Source organism: Diaphorina citri, unplaced genomic scaffold (genome assembly GCF_000475195.1).
Source record: "Diaphorina citri unplaced genomic scaffold, Diaci psyllid genome assembly version 1.1 scaffold513, whole genome shotgun sequence".
NCBI lineage: Eukaryota > Metazoa > Arthropoda > Insecta > Hemiptera > Psyllidae > Diaphorina > Diaphorina citri.
Window position 1 is genome coordinate 69596 of NW_007377947.1, and position 21923 is coordinate 91518.

General features: G+C 38.6%; 2 protein-coding genes across 5 annotated transcripts in view; one reads left to right on the top strand and one right to left on the bottom strand.

The window, feature by feature from the left end:
* The window catches only part of LOC103509600 (threonine--tRNA ligase, cytoplasmic), a 44949-nt gene extending 33508 nt beyond the window's left edge, over nucleotides 1-11441 (top strand). For 2 of the 3 annotated variants that reach the window (XM_026823891.1, XM_026823893.1), the window contains one exon: nucleotides 11106-11441. In XM_026823891.1, the coding sequence (XP_026679692.1) occupies nucleotides 11106-11251 (146 nt within the window). In that variant the 3' untranslated portion in view covers nucleotides 11252-11441. Of the gene's footprint in view, nucleotides 1-577; nucleotides 1214-11105 lie in introns of those variants that run through there. The other variant, XM_026823892.1, reaches the window with a different exon arrangement.
* On the bottom strand, nucleotides 6895-21377 carry LOC103509599. Of its 2 annotated transcripts, XM_026823898.1 has the most exons (3): nucleotides 20781-21377; nucleotides 19499-19772; nucleotides 6895-7145 (listed from the first exon to the last, which is right to left on the bottom strand). In XM_026823898.1, exons 1-3 carry the CDS (start codon nucleotides 20965-20967, stop codon nucleotides 7103-7105), a joined length of 504 nt encoding a protein of 167 aa, XP_026679699.1. In that variant the 5' UTR covers nucleotides 20968-21377; the 3' UTR covers nucleotides 6895-7102. The 2 variants fall into 2 exon arrangements, with proteins under 2 accessions (XP_026679699.1, XP_008472445.1); XM_008474223.2 differs by lacking the exon at nucleotides 6895-7145 and having other exon boundaries at nucleotides 19395-19772; nucleotides 20781-21375.
* Nucleotides 21378-21923: the final 546 nt, after the last annotated feature.

Here is a 21923-nt window from a genome sequence, read left to right on the forward strand (position 1 = left end):
TCAGTCAAATTTTGCCTGGGAAATTAAAAAAAAAAAAAAAATCAAGTGACAATGTTTTTTGTTTATTTTTCTTCTTTTTTTAAAATACCCGGGTATTTACCCACCCTGGGGGTGGATAAATACCCGGGTAAATACCCAATTTTTATTTACCCACCCAGTGGGTATTTACCCACGACCCATCACTAACGATAATACACCTTAATTTGTAAGCAATATTTCATCAATCAAGAAAGAGGTACTCTATGGAACTGTTAGTATAATGGGGCATCTTGTTATGAGCTGACTGCCTAATTAAAGCACTTCTCCTACTTGATCTACTTTTACGGGGGCATTGCAGTCCTACTCCAGCAGGATAAACAAGGTACATTCCATTATATTTCATCCCCGGACGGGAATCGAACCCGCGACCTTGCGCAATTATAGTTTGCTCTCACACTTTTGCTTTCTTTCTTTCTCAATATATATAGATATATTTCAGGTGAAGAACAAGATCTTTGCCGCTGGATTCATGTGTGATGCTGATTTGGATTCTTCAGATACGCAATAGATATATTTTTGCTTTCTTTCTTTCTTTCAGTTGTTGGAGAAAAGGAAAAATCCTCCAATACGGTTAATGTTCGTACGCGGGATAATATCGTACATGGGGAATTCAGCGTTGATGATGTCATCACGAGGTTTGGAAAACTCAAGGAAAACCGCACGCTCAAGAGTGAAGAGTTCTAGTTGCCCACCTACTGTGGCGCTTCCTTGGTAGGAAAACATATTCCATCCAACTCCAGGCATTTTGTTCCTTCAGAAGTTAGGAAAACTCCGAAGATTTTCAAACAATTTGAACAAAAATTCGCAGAATATTGAAAATTTCGTTCCTTCAAAAGGGTAGGAAAACTCCCAAGATATTCAATCTTCAAGAGGAAAACTCGAAAGATACTGAAATTTGAACCCTGTTCTGTTGGATATTTTTCCTTTAAAAGGAAAACAGACTCTCTCGGCATAAGAAAAAGCTCAGAAAGGAGCAAAGTTCTTTTCCCAAACCTTACTACATCAAGTTATCCCTCAGCCTTTCCACCTTGAATGCACGAAAGATTCCCATTACCTAAAAGCTTTGTTATCTAAGCTTGCCATTTTCAATAATGTACATATTCTTTTTCTACTCCCCAAATTTTCTCTTTTTTCCCTATTTTGTTTGATTAGTTAAATCAAAAACTCGACCCTACTTTTCCTATAGATCTGATCCAAAGCATTCTAGACTTATTTGTACTTTACAGGTAGGACTCTTTTAGACAAAATATCCAAGCACACTTCATTTATTGAAAGTTTTTTATGAACTGTAGCATTGTAACAATATGTATATATGTATTTTTTTTAATCCTTTAAATCACTACATGAGTTATACAACGAAACCAGACCAAAGTCTTGGGCTGCTTAGTGATTTGGTCTGGTTTCGTTATATAACTCATGTAGTGATTTAAAGGATAAAAAAAAAAAAAAAAAAAAAAAAACGATGGCAAATTCCATGACTTTTCCAGGTTTTCTTTGAATTGTCACGGTTTTCCATGCCTTTTTGGCCGATTTTTAGATTCCGTGACTTTTCCAGTTTTCCCAGGTCACGTATAAACCCTGCTATGGAAATTCACCTTGATGGTGCCAAAAATCTGGCTGGGGGACTTTAAACACGGAATAGACCAGCTTAGTCTGACTGGGGAAGTTTAAACAGGGAGGATACCAGCTTCAAATTTCTCTTGCTAAAGAATTAGCAAAGGTTGAGCCAAAATGTTTGTAGCTAAAACTAAATCAGCCCAAAGCAATCACCCTAGTTAGTTCTGATTGAGAGGCTGACGGAAAACGACCTCGTCTATACACGGGAAAAGGCGAAGAAAAAGAGGAAAATGAAAATAACACATAAGCATTACAAATTACAATGTAGACCGAAAAATATAGATAAATGACTTTATTTCATTCAATCAAAACATAAACATTAAATAGGGTAGGTACATAATACTAAATGCCACGTAAGAATATGTATGGCCTACATTTAGGGGAAAACAACAAACAATATGGCCTACCTATGGGGGAAAGCGAAAAATAAAATAAAAGTGTCATAGAAATTAAAGAAGAAGCATAAAATGTATCACAAAATTGGTCATAAATAATAAAAACATACTGGTGGTGGTATAACTAAAGAACTAACTATAAAAAAGCGCGGGGTATTTATTCGAGGTTGTGAACTTCAGTAGACTACTATTAAATCATGGAATTTACTAGCCAGCCTAGTTAGCTTAGTTGGTAGTGCGTCTGCCTTGTAAGCGTTAGGCCGCGGGTTCGATTCCCGCCCGGGGCGGATTTTAGGACAGTTGGGGATTTTTGTCCCTCTCTACCGAAGTGGGACAGATCTAACCAAAACTAAACATGAAATACACCAGTTTCCAACGGATCACCGAAGGTTGCTGTAAGCTCTAGTAGCGCTAGGTCGCGGGTTCGATTCCCCCCCGGGCGGATTATTAAGAATGTCATTCAGTGAATATAGTTACTTAAGTTGTAATGAGCTAGCCAAGTTAGCTTGGATTGCTTGGAGAGTAGCGCTTTTCCTCTAAAAGGAAAATAGACTCTCTCGGCATAAGAAAAGCTCAGAAAGGAGCAAAGTTCCCAAACCTTACTACACCAAGTTAGCTTTCGGCCTTTCCACCTTGAATGCACGAAAGATTCCCATTACCTAAAAGCTTTGTTATCTAAGCTTGCCCTTTTTTAATAATGTACATATTCTTTTTCTACTCACCAAATTTTCTCTTCTTTCCTACTTTGTTTGATTAGTTAAATCAATGTTTGATTAGTTAAATCAAAAACTCGTTCCTACTTTTCCTATATAGATCTGATCCAAAGCATTCTAGACTTATTTGTACTATACAGGTAGGACTCTCTTACACAAAATATCCAAGCACACTTCATTTATTCTAGGCAGTAATTTATTTTCAGTTCTATTCCTATGCATCAAACCTGGTCCCGTGGCCTGTTCCACGAAAAACTCCCCATTTTTCACTCCATACGCAGAAAATATGGTACGGTACATTCTTGTTAATTAAACCTTTGTAAACACATAGTTCCCACGAAACGTTTTGCGTTAGTGTACTTTGAGAATATAATTAACTGTCTATTCTGGACCAGGAGATATGGAGCTAAAATCCATATAAACACATAGTTTCCACGAACTTTTTGCGTTATTGTACTTTGAGAATAAGAAATCATCTTTCTTTTATCCTGGACCAGGAGATATGGAGCTAACTTAGCAGTATTCAATACTTGTACATACTATAGCATTACGTTTTAACCCCTAGGCGTTTAACACTTGATGAAATATTTATTTCAATTTTCTGTATAAACAATGTCTGTTTTAATTTTCCTCCTTTTCTCCTCAGAGTGACAGCAAATGTGTTCTCGTGAAAATTACAATTAGTTTCAAATACCTATGCAGGGTTTATACGCTTTTCCCGGAATGAAATTCCATGACTATTCCATGACTTTTCCAGAAAATTTCCATGACTTTTTCAGAAAAATTTGGGGGCAGAGGTACTTAAAAATCAGTGAGATTACCAATTTATTTAAATAAAATATGCAATATGTAGAAAGTCAAGGAATATGAGGGGGAATGCGCCGCAGGCCGTTTTTCAGAAAAACTTGATATCTAATTTGAACATTTTGAATTTTTGACCGGATGGCAAATTCCATGACTTTTCCAGGTTTTCTTTGAATTTTCACGGTTTTCCATGCCTTTTTGGCCGATTTTCAGATTCCGTGACTTTTCCAGTTTTTCCAGGTCGCGTATAAACCCTGCTATGGAAATTCACCTTGATGGTGCCAAAAATCTGGCTGGGGGACTTTAAACACGGAATAGACCAGCTTAGTCTGACTGGGGAAGTTTAAACAGGGAGGATACCAGCCTCAAATTTCTCTTGCTAAAGAATTAGCAAAGGTTGAGCCAAAATGTTTGTAGCTAAAACTAAATCAACCCAAAGCAATCACCTTAGTTAGGGCTGATTGAGGCTGACGGAAAACGCCGACCCCGTCTGTACACGGGAAAAGGCGAAGAAAAAGGAGCATTACATATTACAATGTAGACCGAGAAATATAGATAAACGACTTTATTTCATGGAATTAAAATGTATAAATTAAACATGGTACATAATACTAAATGTCACGTTATAATATGGCCTACATTTAGGGGGAAACAACAAACAATATGGCCTACTTATGGGGGAAAGCGAAAAATAAAATAAAAGTGTCATAGAAATTAAAGAAGAAGCATAAAATGTATCACAAATTTGGTCATAAATAATAATACATACTGGTGGTGGTATAACTAAAGAACTAATTCTAAAAAAGCGTGGGGTATACATATACTCGTATTCGATGTTGTAAGCCAGCCTAGTTAGCTTAGTTGGTAGTGTGTCTGCCTTGTAAGCGCTAGGCCGCGGGTTCGATTCCCGCCCGGGGCGGATTTTATCCTGATGGGATAATGTTCGTTCTCGGAACGGCTGGCTTTCTTCTATACTGTCTTCCTTCTCTCTTCGATTTCGGGACGATAAGACCATAGCAGTTACAGTTCCCTCTGTCAAACCTTTTTAAAAAAAAGGAAAAAAAAATTACTGGCACTGTCAGTACTAGATAAACAATTAAAATACAGAAAAAAGCTTGGAAAAACAAATGAAATTCGGGGTCACTTGAGTTGAAGATTAAGCACAAGGGAAAATGACCTAATAGTCAACTCCGAGCATTTGAAAACAAAAGATTAAGCACATTGGATTAAGCTTTGTGATCGATTGACTTTTGGATCAAGATCACCCAATCATAGGTTTCATCCCATTGGATTATCTTATAGTGTATTTTTTGATTGTGAATAAAAATAATATTCAATAATATGTACTTAGATAACAATTACTAATTCTAATTGCACAATAAAAGAATTCACAACTTACTTAAGTCAGATCGTTATTTCAAGATCTATTTCCTGGTTAACAAAATAAACCAACCACTAACCAACATGATTAAACACTAACCATTATGATTAAACCATTAAACACTAACCAGCGAAGCGCGCTTCATCAATCTGTTAGCTCAACAGCCCTGTTAAGCTTATACAAATCAAATGGCACTTTACAAACCGTTAGCTTCTAAGGACTTCAAAAGGACTTCACGACGATTGGGTCTCCGCCCCAAGTCCACCCGGAAGACCAAGGATCTCAAGGATACCAAGGACTTTCGGCCAAAGATCGTCATCCCCGTTTCGACAACACCAACTCCGTTTCTTCGTCTATGGAGCGGCTCTACCCAGCGGGACTGCTCCAAAGGACTTCAAAAATATTGGTGAAATCCACCCTGTGAGATTTCTTTTCCCACTAGAAAGAGTGTGTAAGTTCAATATTGCAATGGATCACTCTTCGTTCAGTTCAATATTGCAATGGATCACTCTTCGTTCAAAATAGTCATGGTCATAAATTACAGTTCTTCCCGAACCTTGCTGTCTTCACAGGTATGAGGTATGTCTGTTTTCTTCTGAGGAACCAACTCTTTTCCCCACTAGAAAGAGTGTGTAAGTTCAATATTGCAATTGATCACTCTTCGTTCAGTTCAATATTGCAATGGATCACTCTGCGTTCAAATTAGTCATGGTCATAAATTACAGTTCTTCCCGAACCTTGCTGTCTTCACAGGTATGAGGTATGTCTGTTTTCTTCTGAGGAACCAACTCCATACCATCTCTTACCTTGATGGTACTCTTGATCCGTTTACTCCACTCCTAGAAACAAATGAATCAAAGATTTTAGACTCTCAAGTGGTGTGACGTGAGATTTAAGGGGGACTTCTAAACGTCTAAACTGCAGCTTGAACATGTTTTTTTCAACATTAAAAACATCATTGCTTACAAGAATTAGAAGATTACCTATCCAATTATTGTAAACAACATACTTAGTTCCAGGTAGGTAAAATGTTGACTTATGAAGTAGAAACCGTTAGCCCAGTGGTAACCCGCTTGCTTGCCATGAAGAAGGTCCGGGGTTCGAATCCCACCATTGGCAAAAATTTGCACTCGTATTTATTTCGATTGAAAGTGTTTCAACAGGCTTCTTTCTAGTGTTCTCGTGTTGACCCAGCACCTAAATGGGAAGTATTGTGTCTCTTCTCGACCATCTGATGAGAGGCATACTACGGGTCTTTCATCTTTTGGCAAATCTGAGCAAAAGTCAAAGTTGAAAATGGATACGAAATTTAAAATTTTCGCGGTATGAAAAATTGATAAGAATGCGCTAACTTCACATACATGTCAGCTGTTGCAATCGATCGTGTAAACGCGGCTTATCGGTAAGATTGCGATAACTTCTCACACAACAGATTACAGTAAAAAAAAAAAAAATCAAGTCACTTATTACTCACTTTTCTTTCTTTAGAAAAATCATATTAATTTAATTTTTCTTTCTTTAAAACCTACCTAATTAGAAATTACAATTTTTAATTGTTCATGTGAATTATTTTTACCTTCTGAGTGTGTACTGAACCAATATAGCAGTTGAGAAGATTTCACCAAGTACATAGACACTGGTCTAAACTTTGACCAGTCTGTTACAACATTCAACCCAATAGAATCCATCTGATAGAGAAAATTATTTAGAATGGGATGGTTTAGTTCTGGTTCTCCTTTTGATCCAGATGTTGGTAAGTCTTTTTGAGGAGGTATTTAACTACTTAATATGCATAAGAAATAAATGATCTTAGTGAACTATGACTACATTTAATGTTGGGAAACATTTTCTCCTCTCGTCCGTCTATTGAGAGACAAACTACCTACTCTACGGGATGAGCATGCTATTGTACAGACAGACTAAAAAAATCCGTGGAATTTCCCTGTTTTCTTTTCTTGTGTCTAACATTAAGACTGTCCATGTAAAAACCACCGTCAACTAGCTAGAAGTGACAGTGAAATCTGGTTTTTATAAAGATTTAAGTAACCGATAGTAAACACAGCTTTGCTTGAATCTAAAAAAAAAAACTATCTTTCCTATCTCTTGGTATATTTTTACAACTCTCTGTTCCATCAAACCCATTTCTTTCCTCCTCAATTATTACTATCGTCCAGCATCGTTTTCGCCACCGTATAAATCGCATCCTGCTTAAAAGAATTAGAAGATTACCTATCCAATTATTGTAAACAACATACTTAGTTCCAGGTAGGTAAAATGTCGACTTGTGAAGTAGAAAACCGTTAGTCCAGTGGTAACTCGCTTGCTTGCCATGGAGAAGGTCTCGGGTTCGAATCCCACCATCGACAAAAATTTGCACTCGTATTTATTTCGATTGAAAGTGTTTCAACGGTCTTCTTTCTAGTGTTCTCGTGTTGACCCAGCACCTAAATGGGAAGTATTGTGTCTCTTCTCGACCATCTGATGAGAGGCATACTAGGGGATGGGTATGTTACGACACAGACCACACAAGTCTAATGTAGCAGTTTTATTGCCACGAAATAAAAATGGCGATGAAACACCCTTCTTTTTTTCTATAGAACATTTTTACTGCCCATAAAGTTAAACTTAAAATAAAATAAAATAAAAAAATAAATGAAGCAAAACGCAAACTCACATTAAACAGAACCGCATGGTAACACAGAATGTCCTGGGGCATCAGCTTCTCGCGCGCCAATATCTGCGCATTGCGCACCATAACAACCACAAGGTCTTCATTATCCTGCGCCCATCTGACTCTCTCCACCAAATCCGAGAGGTCCTCCTTCACCTTTAAATATTAATAATTTTACAACTTGTAGTGATGTACATTAATATATCACTAGAAAGGTAGCCTCCGTGGTCGAGTGGGTATCACACTCGGCTTGCACTCTGGAGGTCCCGGGTTCGATTCCCGGCGGGGTCGAAGTTTTTTCGGCTCTGTGCTTGGATTTCGGGGTGCACTCAGCCTCGTCAGGACAATTGAGTAGCTACTTCAATCGAGTTGCGACCAGTGGTGGCATTACCAGAGTAAAAAGAAAAATTTGATTTCAACTCTAGGTAAATGAAAACAAATGTTAGCGATTTATCTTTTTTTTTTTTTTCTTTTGAAGAGGTTTGACAGAGAGAACTGTAACTGCTAAGGTCTTATCGTCCCGAAAATCGAAGAGAGAAGGAAGACGGGATAGGTGAAAGCCAGCCGTTCCGAGAACGAACATTATCCCATCCGGATAAAATCCGTCCCGGGCGAGAATCGAACCCGCGGCCTAGCGCTTACAAGGCAGAGGCGCTACCAACCAAGCTCACTAGTCAGCTCAATAATAATAAAATGGAGGGTTAGGTAGCGCGATTAATTTTTTGCCACTAGATTCATCCATTCCCTTTCTAGAATTTCGACTTGGCCTCGGCAACTGAAGACTTGAACAGGAAAATACCAGATGGTGTAGGAGCAGAACCCTCTACAAGAGGGTCCGAGTTCAATTCTCTGGATTTGGAAAAGTCCCTTGTGAACCCTAGTGGCACTCCGAGTAGTGATCCGAACGCCAGGGAGGCGCGCACCCAACAAACCAAAGATGGTGAGTAAGGCTAAAAACATAATGGAAAAGAGGGGATAGTGAAGAAAAAAAAAAAAAAAAAAAAAAAAAAAAAAAAAAAAAAAAAAAAAAAAAAACAACTCATCCTACTCGAGTTTTGGATGTCAGATCTCGAGTCGGATGAGAAACAATTAAAAATATCCAAAAACATATAACGGTACCTAAGCAATAATGTTAATACAGAGGATATCAAATATGTATAAACCTAACCAATAATCGCTATACAATTTTCAATCCAATTCAATTAGTTGCCAGTCTAGTTGGGCTTGGTTGGTAGCGCGTCTGCCTTGTAAGCACTAGGCCCCGAGTTCGATTCCCGCCCGGGGCGGATTTTATCCTGAACGGATAATGTTCATTGGCGGAACGGCTGGATTCCTCCTATCCTGTGTACTTCTTCTCTCTTCGATTTCGGGACGATAAGACCTTAGAAGTTACAGTTCCTTCTATCAAACCTACTTAAAAAAAAAAAAAAAAGATTTACCGAGACAAAACTCTAAAGTTCAAACTTGCGACTAAGTTCTTCGTTCGGAAAAACTTACGTCAAAAAACTCAAAGAACGACACATGCTTGGTTTTGGGACCATACTTCTCCTCTTCACTTTTGAAAAAGAAGAAATTGGTGAGTGAGGCATTGAACAGGTCCGGATGTTGACGGGCAATGTCGATCAACTTGAGACGGTCCCGATTCGAATCCCGACCACGCCAGAAAACTTTGGGCTCCTTCTGTTCCCACTTCTTGTGATTGTTCCCTTGTACGGAGAGCATGTCTAGGCTGACTCTGAAACAGGATCATTTTAAAGACGGGACAGTTGGGGATTTTTGTCCCTCTTTGCCGAAGTGGGACAGATCTAACCAAAACTAAACATGAAATACACCAGTTTCCAATGAATCACCGAAGGTTGCTGTAAGCTCTAGTAGCGCTAGGTCGCGGGTTCGATTCCCCCGGGATGGATTATTAAGAATGTCATTCAGTGAATATAGTTACTTAAGTTGTAATGAGCTAGCCAAGTTAGCTTGGATTGCTTGGAGAGTAGCGCGTCTGCCTTGTAAGCCTTGGGTCGCAGGTTTGATTTCTACCCGATTTCGGGACGATCCGTTGTTATAATTCCCTCTATCAAAGGTCTTTTAAAATAGGATAAGGAATGTAAAATGGTTTCTTTCTCACCTTCCCATATTTTCCAGCGATGACTCAGTTATATCATAGGTAGGCATGCGATTTCTACCCGATTTCGGGACGATCCGTTGTTATAATTCCCTCTATCAAAGGTCTATTAAAATAGGATAAGGAATGTAAAATGGTTTCTTTCTCACCTTCCCATATTTTCCAGCGATGACTCAGTTATATCATAGGTAGGCATGATGATATCAAATGTCTCATTAGACCCACACCAAGAGAACATTGGATACTGGGCAGACTTAGCCAGTGGCCAATCACCCAGGTTACTCCAGAACTCCAAATCAGGCAGGTGAACTTTCCGCGTGAGAGAAAGCAATAGGTTGTCCATGAACATTTTGAACCCTGTGTGCTGGCCGTAACATTGGCGATAAACCTGGAAAACAGACAGTACACTTTAATCAACAAAATTATTTCGACTTCAGCTTCATGGGAGCAGTTGAGTAGCAAATAAGCTAATGCATTGAGTAGAACATGATTGCTAAGGTGAAAACGATGTAGTATACCTGAAAAGCCTAGTTAGCTTGGATGATCGTTTGTCTGCCTTGTAAGTGCTAGGCCAGGGTTCGATTCCTGCCCGCTACAGATTTTTTCCTTAACAGATGTCCTGTCTTCCTTCTCTTTCTTTGATTTTGGGACAGTAAGACCTACACTATAACAGTTGCCTTTAGCAAACCTAAAAAAAGTTGTTTGAAACCTTTTATACCTGATTATCCTTGACCACATAGTTACAAACACTCATACTGGCCGAATGATTGTATGCTTTGATAATACACCTTAATTTGTAAGCAATATTTCATCAATCAAGAAAGAGGTACTCTATGGAACTGTTAGTATAATGGGGCATCTTGTTATGAGCTGACTGCCTAATTAAAGCACTTCTCCTACTTGATCTACTTTTACGGGGGCATTGCAGTCCTACTCCAGCAGGATAAACAAGGTACATTCCATTATATTTCATCCCCGGACGGGAATCGAACCCGCGACCTTGCGCAATTATAGTTTGCTCTCACACTTTTGCTTTCTTTCTTTCTCAATATATATAGATATATTTCAGGTGAAGAACAAGATCTTTGCCGCTGGATTCATGTGTGATGCTGATTTGGATTCTTCAGATACGCAATAGATATATTTTTGCTTTCTTTCTTTCTTTCAGTTGTTGGAGAAAAGGAAAAATCCTCCAATACGGTTAATGTTCGTACGCGGGATAATATCGTACATGGGGAATTCAGCGTTGATGATGTCATCACGAGGTTTGGAAAACTCAAGGAAAACCGCACATTCCATTATATTTCTTCAGGACGAAATTATAGTTTGCTCACAATAGATATATTTTTTCTTTTTTTTCTTTCAGTTGTTGGGGAGAAGGAAAAATCCTCGAATACGGTGAATGTTCGTACGCGGGATAATATCGTACATGGGGAATTCAGCGTTGATGATGTCATCACGAGGTTTGGAAAACTCAAGGAAAACCGCACGCTCAAGAGTGAAGAGTTCTAGTTGCCCACCTACTGTGGCGCTTCCTTGGTAGGAAAACATATTCCATCCAACTCCAGGCATTTTGTTCCTTCAGGAAGTTCGGAAAACTCCGAAGATTTTCAAACAATTTGAACAAAAATTCGCAAAATATTGAAAATTTTGTTCCTTCAAAAGGGTAGGAAAACTCCCAAGATATTCAATCTTCAAGGGGAAAACTCGAAAGATACTGAAATTTGAACCCTATTCTGTCAGATATTTTTTTTTTTAAGAAGTTTGACAGAGGGAGCTGTAACTGCTATGGTCTTATCGTCCCGAAATCGAAGAGAGAAGGAAGACAGGATAGGAGAAAGCCAGCCGTTCAATCCAATTCAATTAGTTGCCAGCTTAGTTGGCTTGGTTGGTAGCGTGTCTGCCTTGTAAGAGTTAGGCCACAGTTTTGATTTCCGCCTGCTGTGAACTTTACCCTATTTGTAGGTATTTTTTTCCTAAACAGATATGGTTCGTTCTCATAACGCCTGGCTTTCTCCTATCTTGTCCTTCTGCTTTCTTCGATTTCGGGACGATGACACACCAGTAGTTAAAGTTTACCATTTCACGTCAGTCTCTTCCAGTCCGCTCTGTTATGCCCCTCATTTCCAGAGAGCCCCTTCTCATGTGATCTTCATACAATTTTAACATCAAACTAAAAAAAAAAAAAAAAAAAAAAAAAAAAAAAAAAAAAAAAATTGGCATAGGCGGTTCTTGCCTAAATTTTTGGGGGGGCTTGATTTTGAAGGCACACCTTCAAAATTTTGATTTAGCTTTATGTAAAAAATCTGGTGTGAACATCACACGACTTTCCTTATCCTATTGAATGATGCTTATTTGAGTATTATTTTACCCTAAAACTTTTACCTATCTCTAACCGTTTAGTCGGTATAGCTGAAAACCGCCAAACCGGTCGAAATCCGTCCAAAAGCGGTCAAAATGCCGCCAAGCGCAGCACGTATCTCAACTAAACGTTTTCTGTTGCATCCTTGTCACATTTGTGAACTATACATACCAAATTTCAAGTCTCTAGCTCATACCGTTCCCGAGATATTGTTAAACTAGACCGAAAACCGCCAAAAAGCGGTAAAATGCCGCCAACCAATGCACCGATCTTAACCAAAAGTTTCGTGTCTCATCCTTGTCACATTTGACATCACCTACATTACTTTCCTTTCTATAGGATAAGGAAAGTAAAAATGGTGTTTTGGATTATTATTCTGAAATCCAATTTTATCTTAACTTTTTTCCCTGGGATAACTAGAGATGTTTTCTCCTTAGGTACATCAGAAAAAAAACAAGTTGAAATTTTGGTTTATATACTTGGGTTCCTACATAATAGAAACATGCTTTTTATGTTTTGTATCCCAACAGTTAACCCATTTTTGTGTCCTCACAGCAATTGAACTCAGTTTGAAAGAGACCAGCAAACAAACGCCGAAAGCTCAATCCACCAGCAGTAGTCTGTATCCATCAGCCAGCAATTTTGTCAAGTCCAGTCAGCCAGCTGCTCCACTGAGGAAGGTCAAGGCTCTGTATGATTTTGAAGCTGCTGAAGACAATGAGCTTACATTCTATTCGGGAGAAATTTGTAAGTTTTTTTTTTCATTTTTTTCCCCCATGTCCAAGGTTGATTTTTTTTTTATTCAGGGAACAGTTGTCGACCCTCTTTGGATAGGAAAAGGCTAGGAAGAAGAATATAGAGGGAACTGTAATACCACCAATATCGGAGATCCTATCATCTTGTAATTGAAGAGGGAATGAGGGGAGCATAGGAGAAAGCCAGCCGTTCGGAGAACAAACCTTATTTGTTAAAGATAAAGTCTGCCCTGGGCGGGAATCGAACCCGCGATCTAGCTCTTACAAGTCAGGTTCTATGCCTCCCTAGCTAACTAGACTGGCACGAGTCTATAATGCCTCGTCCACACTAGCATAATGTGACATGTAATGTAATCACGAGTGTAATACGTATGTGTGGACCCAGCATAATAATGTCACAACAACAGACCTAATTTTCCAGCTTTTGTCCTCTTTAACAAATACCTACAGGGAAACATTAAAGGGTAGAATTCTATTGGAAATCCTTAAAAAGAAGACAACAAAATATTATGACTGAATGCAAGCAGGAAGATACTGGCCCCCACAAACCTGTGGCAAGAAAAAGTAATAATTTTCTAATTGATCAGATAAGTTATCAAGCATCTCAGGTGTGCAAATGTCAAGAGTGCAAAGCCAACATCAGTGTATTAACAAAACTAGTTATATAGGCCCATTTTAATATTTTTGTGAGAAACATACCTAGATACTTACCTTTTATACTAATTGAAGGAACCACATGGGTCTGATCTTCTTTTGAGATAATCACAATATTGAAGGAATAGCAAACTTCATACAACTTGTATCGTACTATGATGACTCCATCCGTGGTGTGCAGAACATTTGTCCAAATTCTACATTGTCGACTGCCATTGATGTCAAGTCCATGGACTCTAACAACTATGTTATTAAGCAAGCTGAAAAATAGGATTCAATTAAAACCTAACAGAATTTTCCAAAGTACCCACATACTTACCACCTTGGGTAATTCTGTAAGTAACCTAGGTAATTCTCATGAATCAAAGTGTGTGGGAACATGTTTACCACATTTGAAAATGAGGTAATCCTTCAGTAATTTTACCACACAGAAATAATGCACATATTTATAAGAGGAAAATGTTATTAAGCAAGCTGAAAAATAGGATTCAATTAAAACCTTACTAACAGAATTTTCCAAAGTACTCACATATGTGGGAACATGTTTACCACATTTGAAAATGAGGTAATCCTTCAGTAATTTTACCACACAGAAATAATGCACATATTTATAAGAGGAAAACTGAATAACTTGTCAAAGAAATAAGGGTTTAAAACTGCAAGGTTTTGTCACGGGATTGAGTGCAACCCCTCCTCACTTCAGGGGGTGTGCAATATGGTAAATAATCACATCCTTTCCCTTATCTTATTATTTCCAAGTTGTCAATACAAAGTAGGTACTTGAGAGTTACTTGTATTTTATTACTATTCACAGTACTTACGTACCTATGTTCATTGCAATCTCAATGGTGTAGTGGTTAGCATAGTAGACTTCGAATCGGGAAGTTGGTGGTTCGAGTCCAAGTCAAGTAATAAAATGTAGTCATTGCTCTGTGGATTTTTGCCCAACACAATTGAAATTCCTTTCATTTTTTCTACCTATAGAGTATCGCGAACCTGTCTAATGGAGCAGTTGCAAATGGTTAAAAATTATAAATAAATGGTTGATTCCTATGTAAAAAGTTGGGAAAAATCCAAATCCGAGGTCAAAACTCAAAAAAAAAAAAAAAAAAAAAAAAAAAAAAAGGGAAAATTTAATTTTTATTTTCCATCAGAGTCCTGAAAGATCGGAAGAGGGGCGTGTGAAAAAATAACTGTAACAGGTCGAAAATTCAATTTTTATTTTCCGTTCTAATGAAAGAGTTCAAATATGTGTGACGTCAGACTTTACGCAGTTGTTTTTTTTCGTCCGTTAGGTAGCCTGTACATGCAAGCACGCTTGCGGAGGAGCAGAAAGAAATGCGCAGAAACGTATGCGCACAAACACACTAATGTGTTGCCTTGCTTGGGACATTTGATGTGACGTCATCGCCTACGGGAGCGTATACCGTGACGTCAAAGTTCACGATTTACCGGCATTTTTTTAATCGATTTACCTATCTCGGGATGTAGAAGTCGTACATGCCGTGACGTCAAAGTTCACGATTTACCGGTATTTTTTAAATCGATTTATCTCGGGATCTAGAAGTTTTTTTTTTTCATTTTTTTCCCCCATGTCCAAGGTTGATTTTTTTTTTATTCAGGGAACAGTTGTCGACCCTCTTTGGATAGGAAAAGGAGTAGAATTTAATCAACAAAATTATTTTGACTTCAGCTTCATGGAAGCAGTTGAGTAGCAAATAAGCTAATGCATTGAGTAGAACATGATTGCTAAGGTGAAAACGATGTATGTATACCTGAAAAGCCTAGTTAGCTTGGATGGTCGTGTGTCTGCCTTGTAAGTGCTAGGCCAGGGTTCAATTCCTGCCCGCTACAGATTTTTTCCTTAACAGATGTCCTGTCTTCCTTCTCTTTCTTTGATTTTGGGACAATAAGACCTACACTATTACAGTTGCCTTTAGCAAACCTAAAAAAAAAGTTGTTTGAAACCTTTTATACCTGATTATCCTTGACCACATAGTTACAAACACTCATACTGGCCGAATGATTGTATGCTTTTTCCTGTGATAACTAGAGATGTTTCCTCCTTAGGTACATCAGACAAAACAAGTTGAAATTTTGGTATATATACTTAGGTTCCTACATAATAGAAACATGCTTTTCATGTTTTGTATCCCAACAGTTAATCCACTTTTGTGTCCTCACAGCAATTGAACTCAGTTTGAAAGAGACCAGCAAACAAACGCCAAAAGCTCAATCCACCAGCAGTAGTCTGTATCCATCAGCCAGCAATTTTGTCAAGTCCAGTCAGCCAGCTGCTCCGCTGAGGAAGGTCAAGGCTCTGTATGATTTTGAAGCTGCTGAAGACAATGAGCTTACATTCTATTCGGGAGAAATTTGTAAGTTTTTTTTCATTTTTTTTTCCCCCAAGTCCAAGGTTGTTTTTTTTTATTCAGGGAACAGTTGTCGACCCTGTTTGGATAGGGAAAGGCTAGGAAGAAGAATATAGAGGGAACTGTAATACCACCAGTCCACCAATACCGGAGATCTTATCATCTTGTAATTGAAGAGGGAAAGAGGGGAGCATAGGAGAAAGCCAGCCGTTCGGAGAAGAAACCTTATTTGTTAGGGATAAAGTCTGCCCTGGGCGGGAATCGAACCCGCGATCTAGCTCTTACAAGTCAGGTTCTATGCCTCCCTAGCTAACTAGACTGGCACATAGGTTCAATGGCAGATATTAAGTACCACAGTTGTCTGGCAAATAATCACATCCTTTCCCATATCTTATTATTTCCAAGTTGTCAATACAAAGTACTTGAGATTCACTTGTATTTTATTACTATTCACAGTACTTATGTACTAAGTGTATGTTCATTGCAATCTCAATGGTGTAGTGGTTACCACTGTAGACTTCGAATCGGGAGGTTGGTGGTTCGAGTCCAAGTCAAGTAATAAAATGTAGTCAGTGCTCTGTGGATTTTTGCCCAACACAATTGAAATTCCTTTCATTTTTTCTAACTATACAGTATCGCGAACCTGTCTAATCAGAAATCCTAGGGACCGGCATTTTTTTTCTTTTTTTTTGCTCTTTCATCTCTTTTCCCATTCATCCAGGTTTCCCATTTAGACGGGTCCCAGGTTAGATATATGTAGGTTTGACTGTATTAATGGAGCAGTTGCAAATGGGTACAAATTATAAATAAATGGTCGATTCCTATGTAAAAAGTAGGGAAAAATCCAAATCTGAGGTCAAAACTCCGAAAAAATAACCGTAAAAGGTCGAAAATTCAAATTTCATTTTCCGTTCTAATGAAAGAGTTCAAAGATGTGTGACGTCAGACTTTACGCAGTTGTTTTTTTCCCGGGCCGCCCAACTATCAGCAAGGTGCCAATATGCCCCCCAATGTCAATGTAAGTAATTTATAATTTAAAATATTCCTTATTTAATACTCTTTAGGAAAATGGCCTAATGGTCAAAATTCCAGACATTTGTAAACTTATTTATACTCTCGACTAAGATTAATAAGTCCTTGGGGGAGGGGGAAACACCCGTTTTTCGTAGTAATGAAACAACTGCTACATTAGACTCATGTAGTCTGTGTTGTAGCGTGCCCATCCCGTGTTATGTCCCTCATTAGTGCTATTGTACAGACAGACTAAAAAAATCCGTGGAACTTCCCTGTTTTCTTTTCTTGTGTCTAACATTACTTAAGACTGTCCATGTAAAAACCACCGTCAACTAGCTAGAAGTGACAGTGAAATCTGGTTTTACTTTCCTTATCCTATAGGAAGGAAAGTAATGTAATCGGGTCAAATTTTCGATGGTCAGTTTTTAGTGCCAAAAATCCTATAGGAAGGAAAGTAATGTAATCGGGTCAAATTTTCGATGGTCAGTTTTTGATGCCAAAACACGTTTTGAGATCCCTAGAGCCTAAATCCAAAGTTTCAGCCATTGGTCCGTGTGTGTGTCTGTGTGTCTGTCTGTCCGTCTGTAAATAAAATATCTCGAGAACGGTAAGAGCTAGAGACTTGAAATTTGGTATGTAGATGTCAAATGTGACAAGGATGCAACACGACATAAGATGCCAACAGTTAAAAAAAGGCCTCATTTATTTACATCTGAAAAAACCTATGTAAGTTGACAGTATAAACGAAAGTTAACAGGCAAATAACATGAATCCACTGTTTATTCCAGATGTACAATGGCATGGGCCCCCCTCATCCTCAACAGTATGGTGCCCCCTCTCATTATATGCCCGGTGTTTCAACCCAATACAATATGCCCGCTCAGAATATGGCATACCCCCCTCAACAAGTACCCAACAGGTAGGTGTTATATCTCATTATATGCCCCGTGTTTCAACCCAATACAATATGCCCGCTCAGAACCTGGCATATCCCCCTCAACAAGTACCCAACAGGTAGGTGTTATATCTCACTATATGCCCGGTGTTTCAACCCAATACAATATGCCCGCTCAGAACCTGGCATATCCCCCTCAACAAGTACCCAACAGGTAGGTCTTATATCTCATAATATGCCCCGTGTTTCAACCCAATACAATATGCCCGCTCAGAACCTGGCATACCCCCCTCAATAAGTACCCAACAGGTCTTTCGTGACTTCCAGCTAACATGGCTGGCTTATTACAACCTAACTTTTCACTGGATAACATTCTTACTTCTTACTCTATCTCGCCTTGCCTTCTCTCTCATTGCAGTAACATGGGTGCAATTCTTGTATTGTTTTGTACAGAGCTTATGGTACCTGAGATCATTGGGATTTCTCAATTTCTTTAGTCTAAGATACCATTATCTTAAGGCCAAAGAAATTGAGAGCTCAAGCTCACACTACACTTTTTATCATAAGTTAAGTTCTTTGATCATGTATTTCCTACCTTTAAGGTTAAGGTACCTACAGACATTATGCATGGATTTTTGTATTACGAAAGGGTCATGAAACCAATGATTGGTCCAGTGTACAGATCCAACATTACACGATTCGAATCCCGCTTGGACGAGATTTAGCTTCAGAAAGTTTTTCGTTTGAAGTGGACATTTTATTGAGACACTTCTTTTTGTGGCTTTAAGCTTAGATTTAGGTGCTATCCTCAGGATTAGGTTCTAAGATCGTACATGGCATTAAAGTGGTTCTTCCTAAAAAAAAACCCCATTTTCCATTCAAGACGTCCCTTCAGAAAACGTTCCAAACCAAATTCATAGGTAGGTACAGATAAGGTCTTTTTTTTACACGGGTATTTTTTTACGTCCAAGCTGTTATCACTCAGTTTAGTTCAGTTAACACAGAGGGCGCTATACTCAAGCGTTGCGCAAAATACTCGTTTTATCACTATTGAACCCACATCTTTGTACACAGAACACAGCTACCGCTTTTTGGCGGTTTTTGGTGTAATTTAACAATATCTCGGGAACGGTATGAGCTAGAGACTTTAAATTTGGTATGTAGTTCACAAATGTGACAAGGATGCAACTCAAAACGTTTGGTTGAGAGGTGCTGCGGTTGGCGGTATTTTGACCGTTTTTTGGCGGTTTTCAGCTATACCGACTAAACGGTTAGAGATATTATAAAATTTTAGGTCGGTATTTTGACCGCTTTTGGACAGATTTCGACCGTTGATTGGCGGTTTTCAGCTATAGCGACAAAACGGTTAGAGATATTGTAAAAGTCAGGGTAAAAGAACACTCAAATAAGCATCATTCAGTAGGATAAGGAAAGTCGTGTGATGTTCACACCAGATTTTTTTTTACGATTTACAAATTAAAATTCTCCTCTCCTTGTCCCTCAATCTCTCTCTCCCTCTCCAACCTCCTCCTCCTCCTCCTCCTAAAGATGTAAGTAACCGATAGTAAACACAGCTTTGCTTGAATCTAAAAAAAAAACTATCTTTCCTATCTCTTGGTATATTTTTACAACTCTCTGTTCCATCCAACCCATTTCTTTCCTCCTCAATTATTACTATCGTCCAGCATCGTTTTCGCCACCGTATAAATCGCATCCTCGATCGCTTTGTGTTGCATTTTCACCGCATTCGTAATCCCGTCCTGAATGACTTTCTGTTGAGACAGAGCGATCTCCTTGGCTATGGCCTGGAACCCGTCTTGTTGTACGACAGACAGTTTGACTGCCGCGTTCTCCACAGTCTGTTGGAGAAGGTTGCCGATGGTTTTGATGCTCTTGTCGAGTTCGGTGTTTTGTATTTTGGCGCAGTTACGCAGAGACGTGTCGATGGAGTTCTGGATCATTTTGCTGATCTCGCTCGACCCTGAGAAATACGAGGGTTTTGTTTGAAATTTGATCAACATTTTAAAGAGACTCGGATATTGTGTTTGAGCGTCCCATCCCTTCTGTGGAAGCTAGGATTTTTTCTCCTCGGCTTAGTAGTTAAGAATAGAGGGCTTGGTTAACCTAATGGCAACGCGCTTGCTAACTTACCATATAAGGAGGTCCCGGATTCAATGTCCAACATGGACAGTAAAAAAGAAAAAGAAGAAGAAAAAATACCATTGTTTCAATTTCCAAACATTTCAAAGGGCTACTTTCCGTTAATCCAGCACCCAAACGAGAATTATCTTGGCTCTTCTCATCTATCTAATGAGTTATCACAGAACAAACGGACAAACGAAATGAAAAATCGAAAATCGTTGATTCAACAATACTTGGAACTTACTTCTGAAGGAGCCCTGATATTGTTTCTGGGAGTCCAAGTGGGTTTTAACCCCCTAATTCTTCCAACACGGAAAGCAAGCAACTTCGTTTGTTCAACTAATTTTCCTTCTACTAGGTTTAACTAATTCCCAAACGAGAATTATCTTGGCTCTTCTCATTCATCTAACGAGTTATCACAGAACAAACGGACAAACCAAATGAAGAATCGAAAATCGTTGATTCAACATTCATCGTTCATTCAACATTCGTTGTACTCGTTTTTCGATTGCAAATATTTCAACGGGTTACTTTCTGGTGTTCTCGTGTTGACCCAGCACCTAAATGGGAAGTATTGTTCCAAACGAGAATTATCTTGGCTTTTCTCATCTATCTAATGAGTTATCACAGAACAAACGGACAAACGAAATGAAAAATCGAAAATCGTTGATTCAACAATACTTGGAACTTACTTCTGAAGGAGCTCTGATATTGTTTTATGGGAGTCCAAGTGGGTTTTAACCCCCTAATTCTTCCAACACGGAAAGCAAGCAACTTCGTTTGTTCAACTAATTTTCCTTCTACTAGGTTTAACTAATTTTCCTTCATTACTCAAGAGTATACTTACCTAGATTGATCCCCTCCTGTAGCTTGTTGGACGTAATATGCGCTCCTTTGTCGAAAGCCTTCAAGTAGATTTTCGACGAGTTCTTAGCCCCTTCTTCTATCGTGTTCCGAGTCACAGTCGAAGCTTCATTTGCCCCCGCTTGGAGCGTGGTTGTGAACTCATTCCCATCTTTGATCTCACCACTCATTTCGGGAGATGATGGGTGAAAGGGTATAATTTTGAAATGGTTTGAAGCAGCAGAATTTCTACCTTTCACAATTCTATGCTTGTTATTTTGAAAGTGATTTTAAAGGCGTTAAAAATTCGACTTTTAAAGAACCGATGTTTCTTAGTTTTGAATTGCTTTTAAAAGGGAATACAATTGGACTTCACTCTGAAGAATGATTGTAACGTATGCTTTACTTTAAAATGGTTTTTAAAATCGATTAAAATTTGCGATAGAAAATTTGCCTTAAAAAAAAAAAAAAATACGATTTTTCTTAAGATTTCTAAAAAAACACAAGACCCTCAAGACGCGGGAAATCACGACAAGTATAATTTGGGGTGGTGTACAAATAAAATGTGAGTGTTTGTGGCTAATACTTGGCCAGTACTTACTAATTGAATTTTGAAAGAGAAATGTGATGAATGAATTTTAAAAGAGAAATGTGTCCGTTTGAAATGATTTTGTGTGTTTTAATTATGTAAAAACACTCCCGGCTGGGGCGAACTTTATCCCAAACAGGAAATTGGGAACGATAAGACCTCCGTTGTTACAGTTACTTATAGTAAACCCCTTCGTATAAGCTTAACCCAACTCTTAGGGCTGTTCGCCCCTACACCTAAGCCTTAGGATGGACTTTTTGTATACGGATGAAACTCAGATTGCACGGATGAAACCTGCTAAAATTTAAACTTTTGTCTTGTTTCAGGTTCGAAATCGAGCAAGAAAATCGCATTCGACGATAACGTAAGCGTGAGTGTGTACAAGAACGATGAGGGAGAGTACAAGTCAGGAAGCGCTCACACCACGGTAGAAATAGATGAAGACAAGATAGACAGACTTCTGAATCTTCTACATGAAGCCGATCCAGAAGACGCAAGCCACGACACTGAAGAAATGTTAGACCTGGAAGGTAATGATGATATAGTTAGTAATGGTAA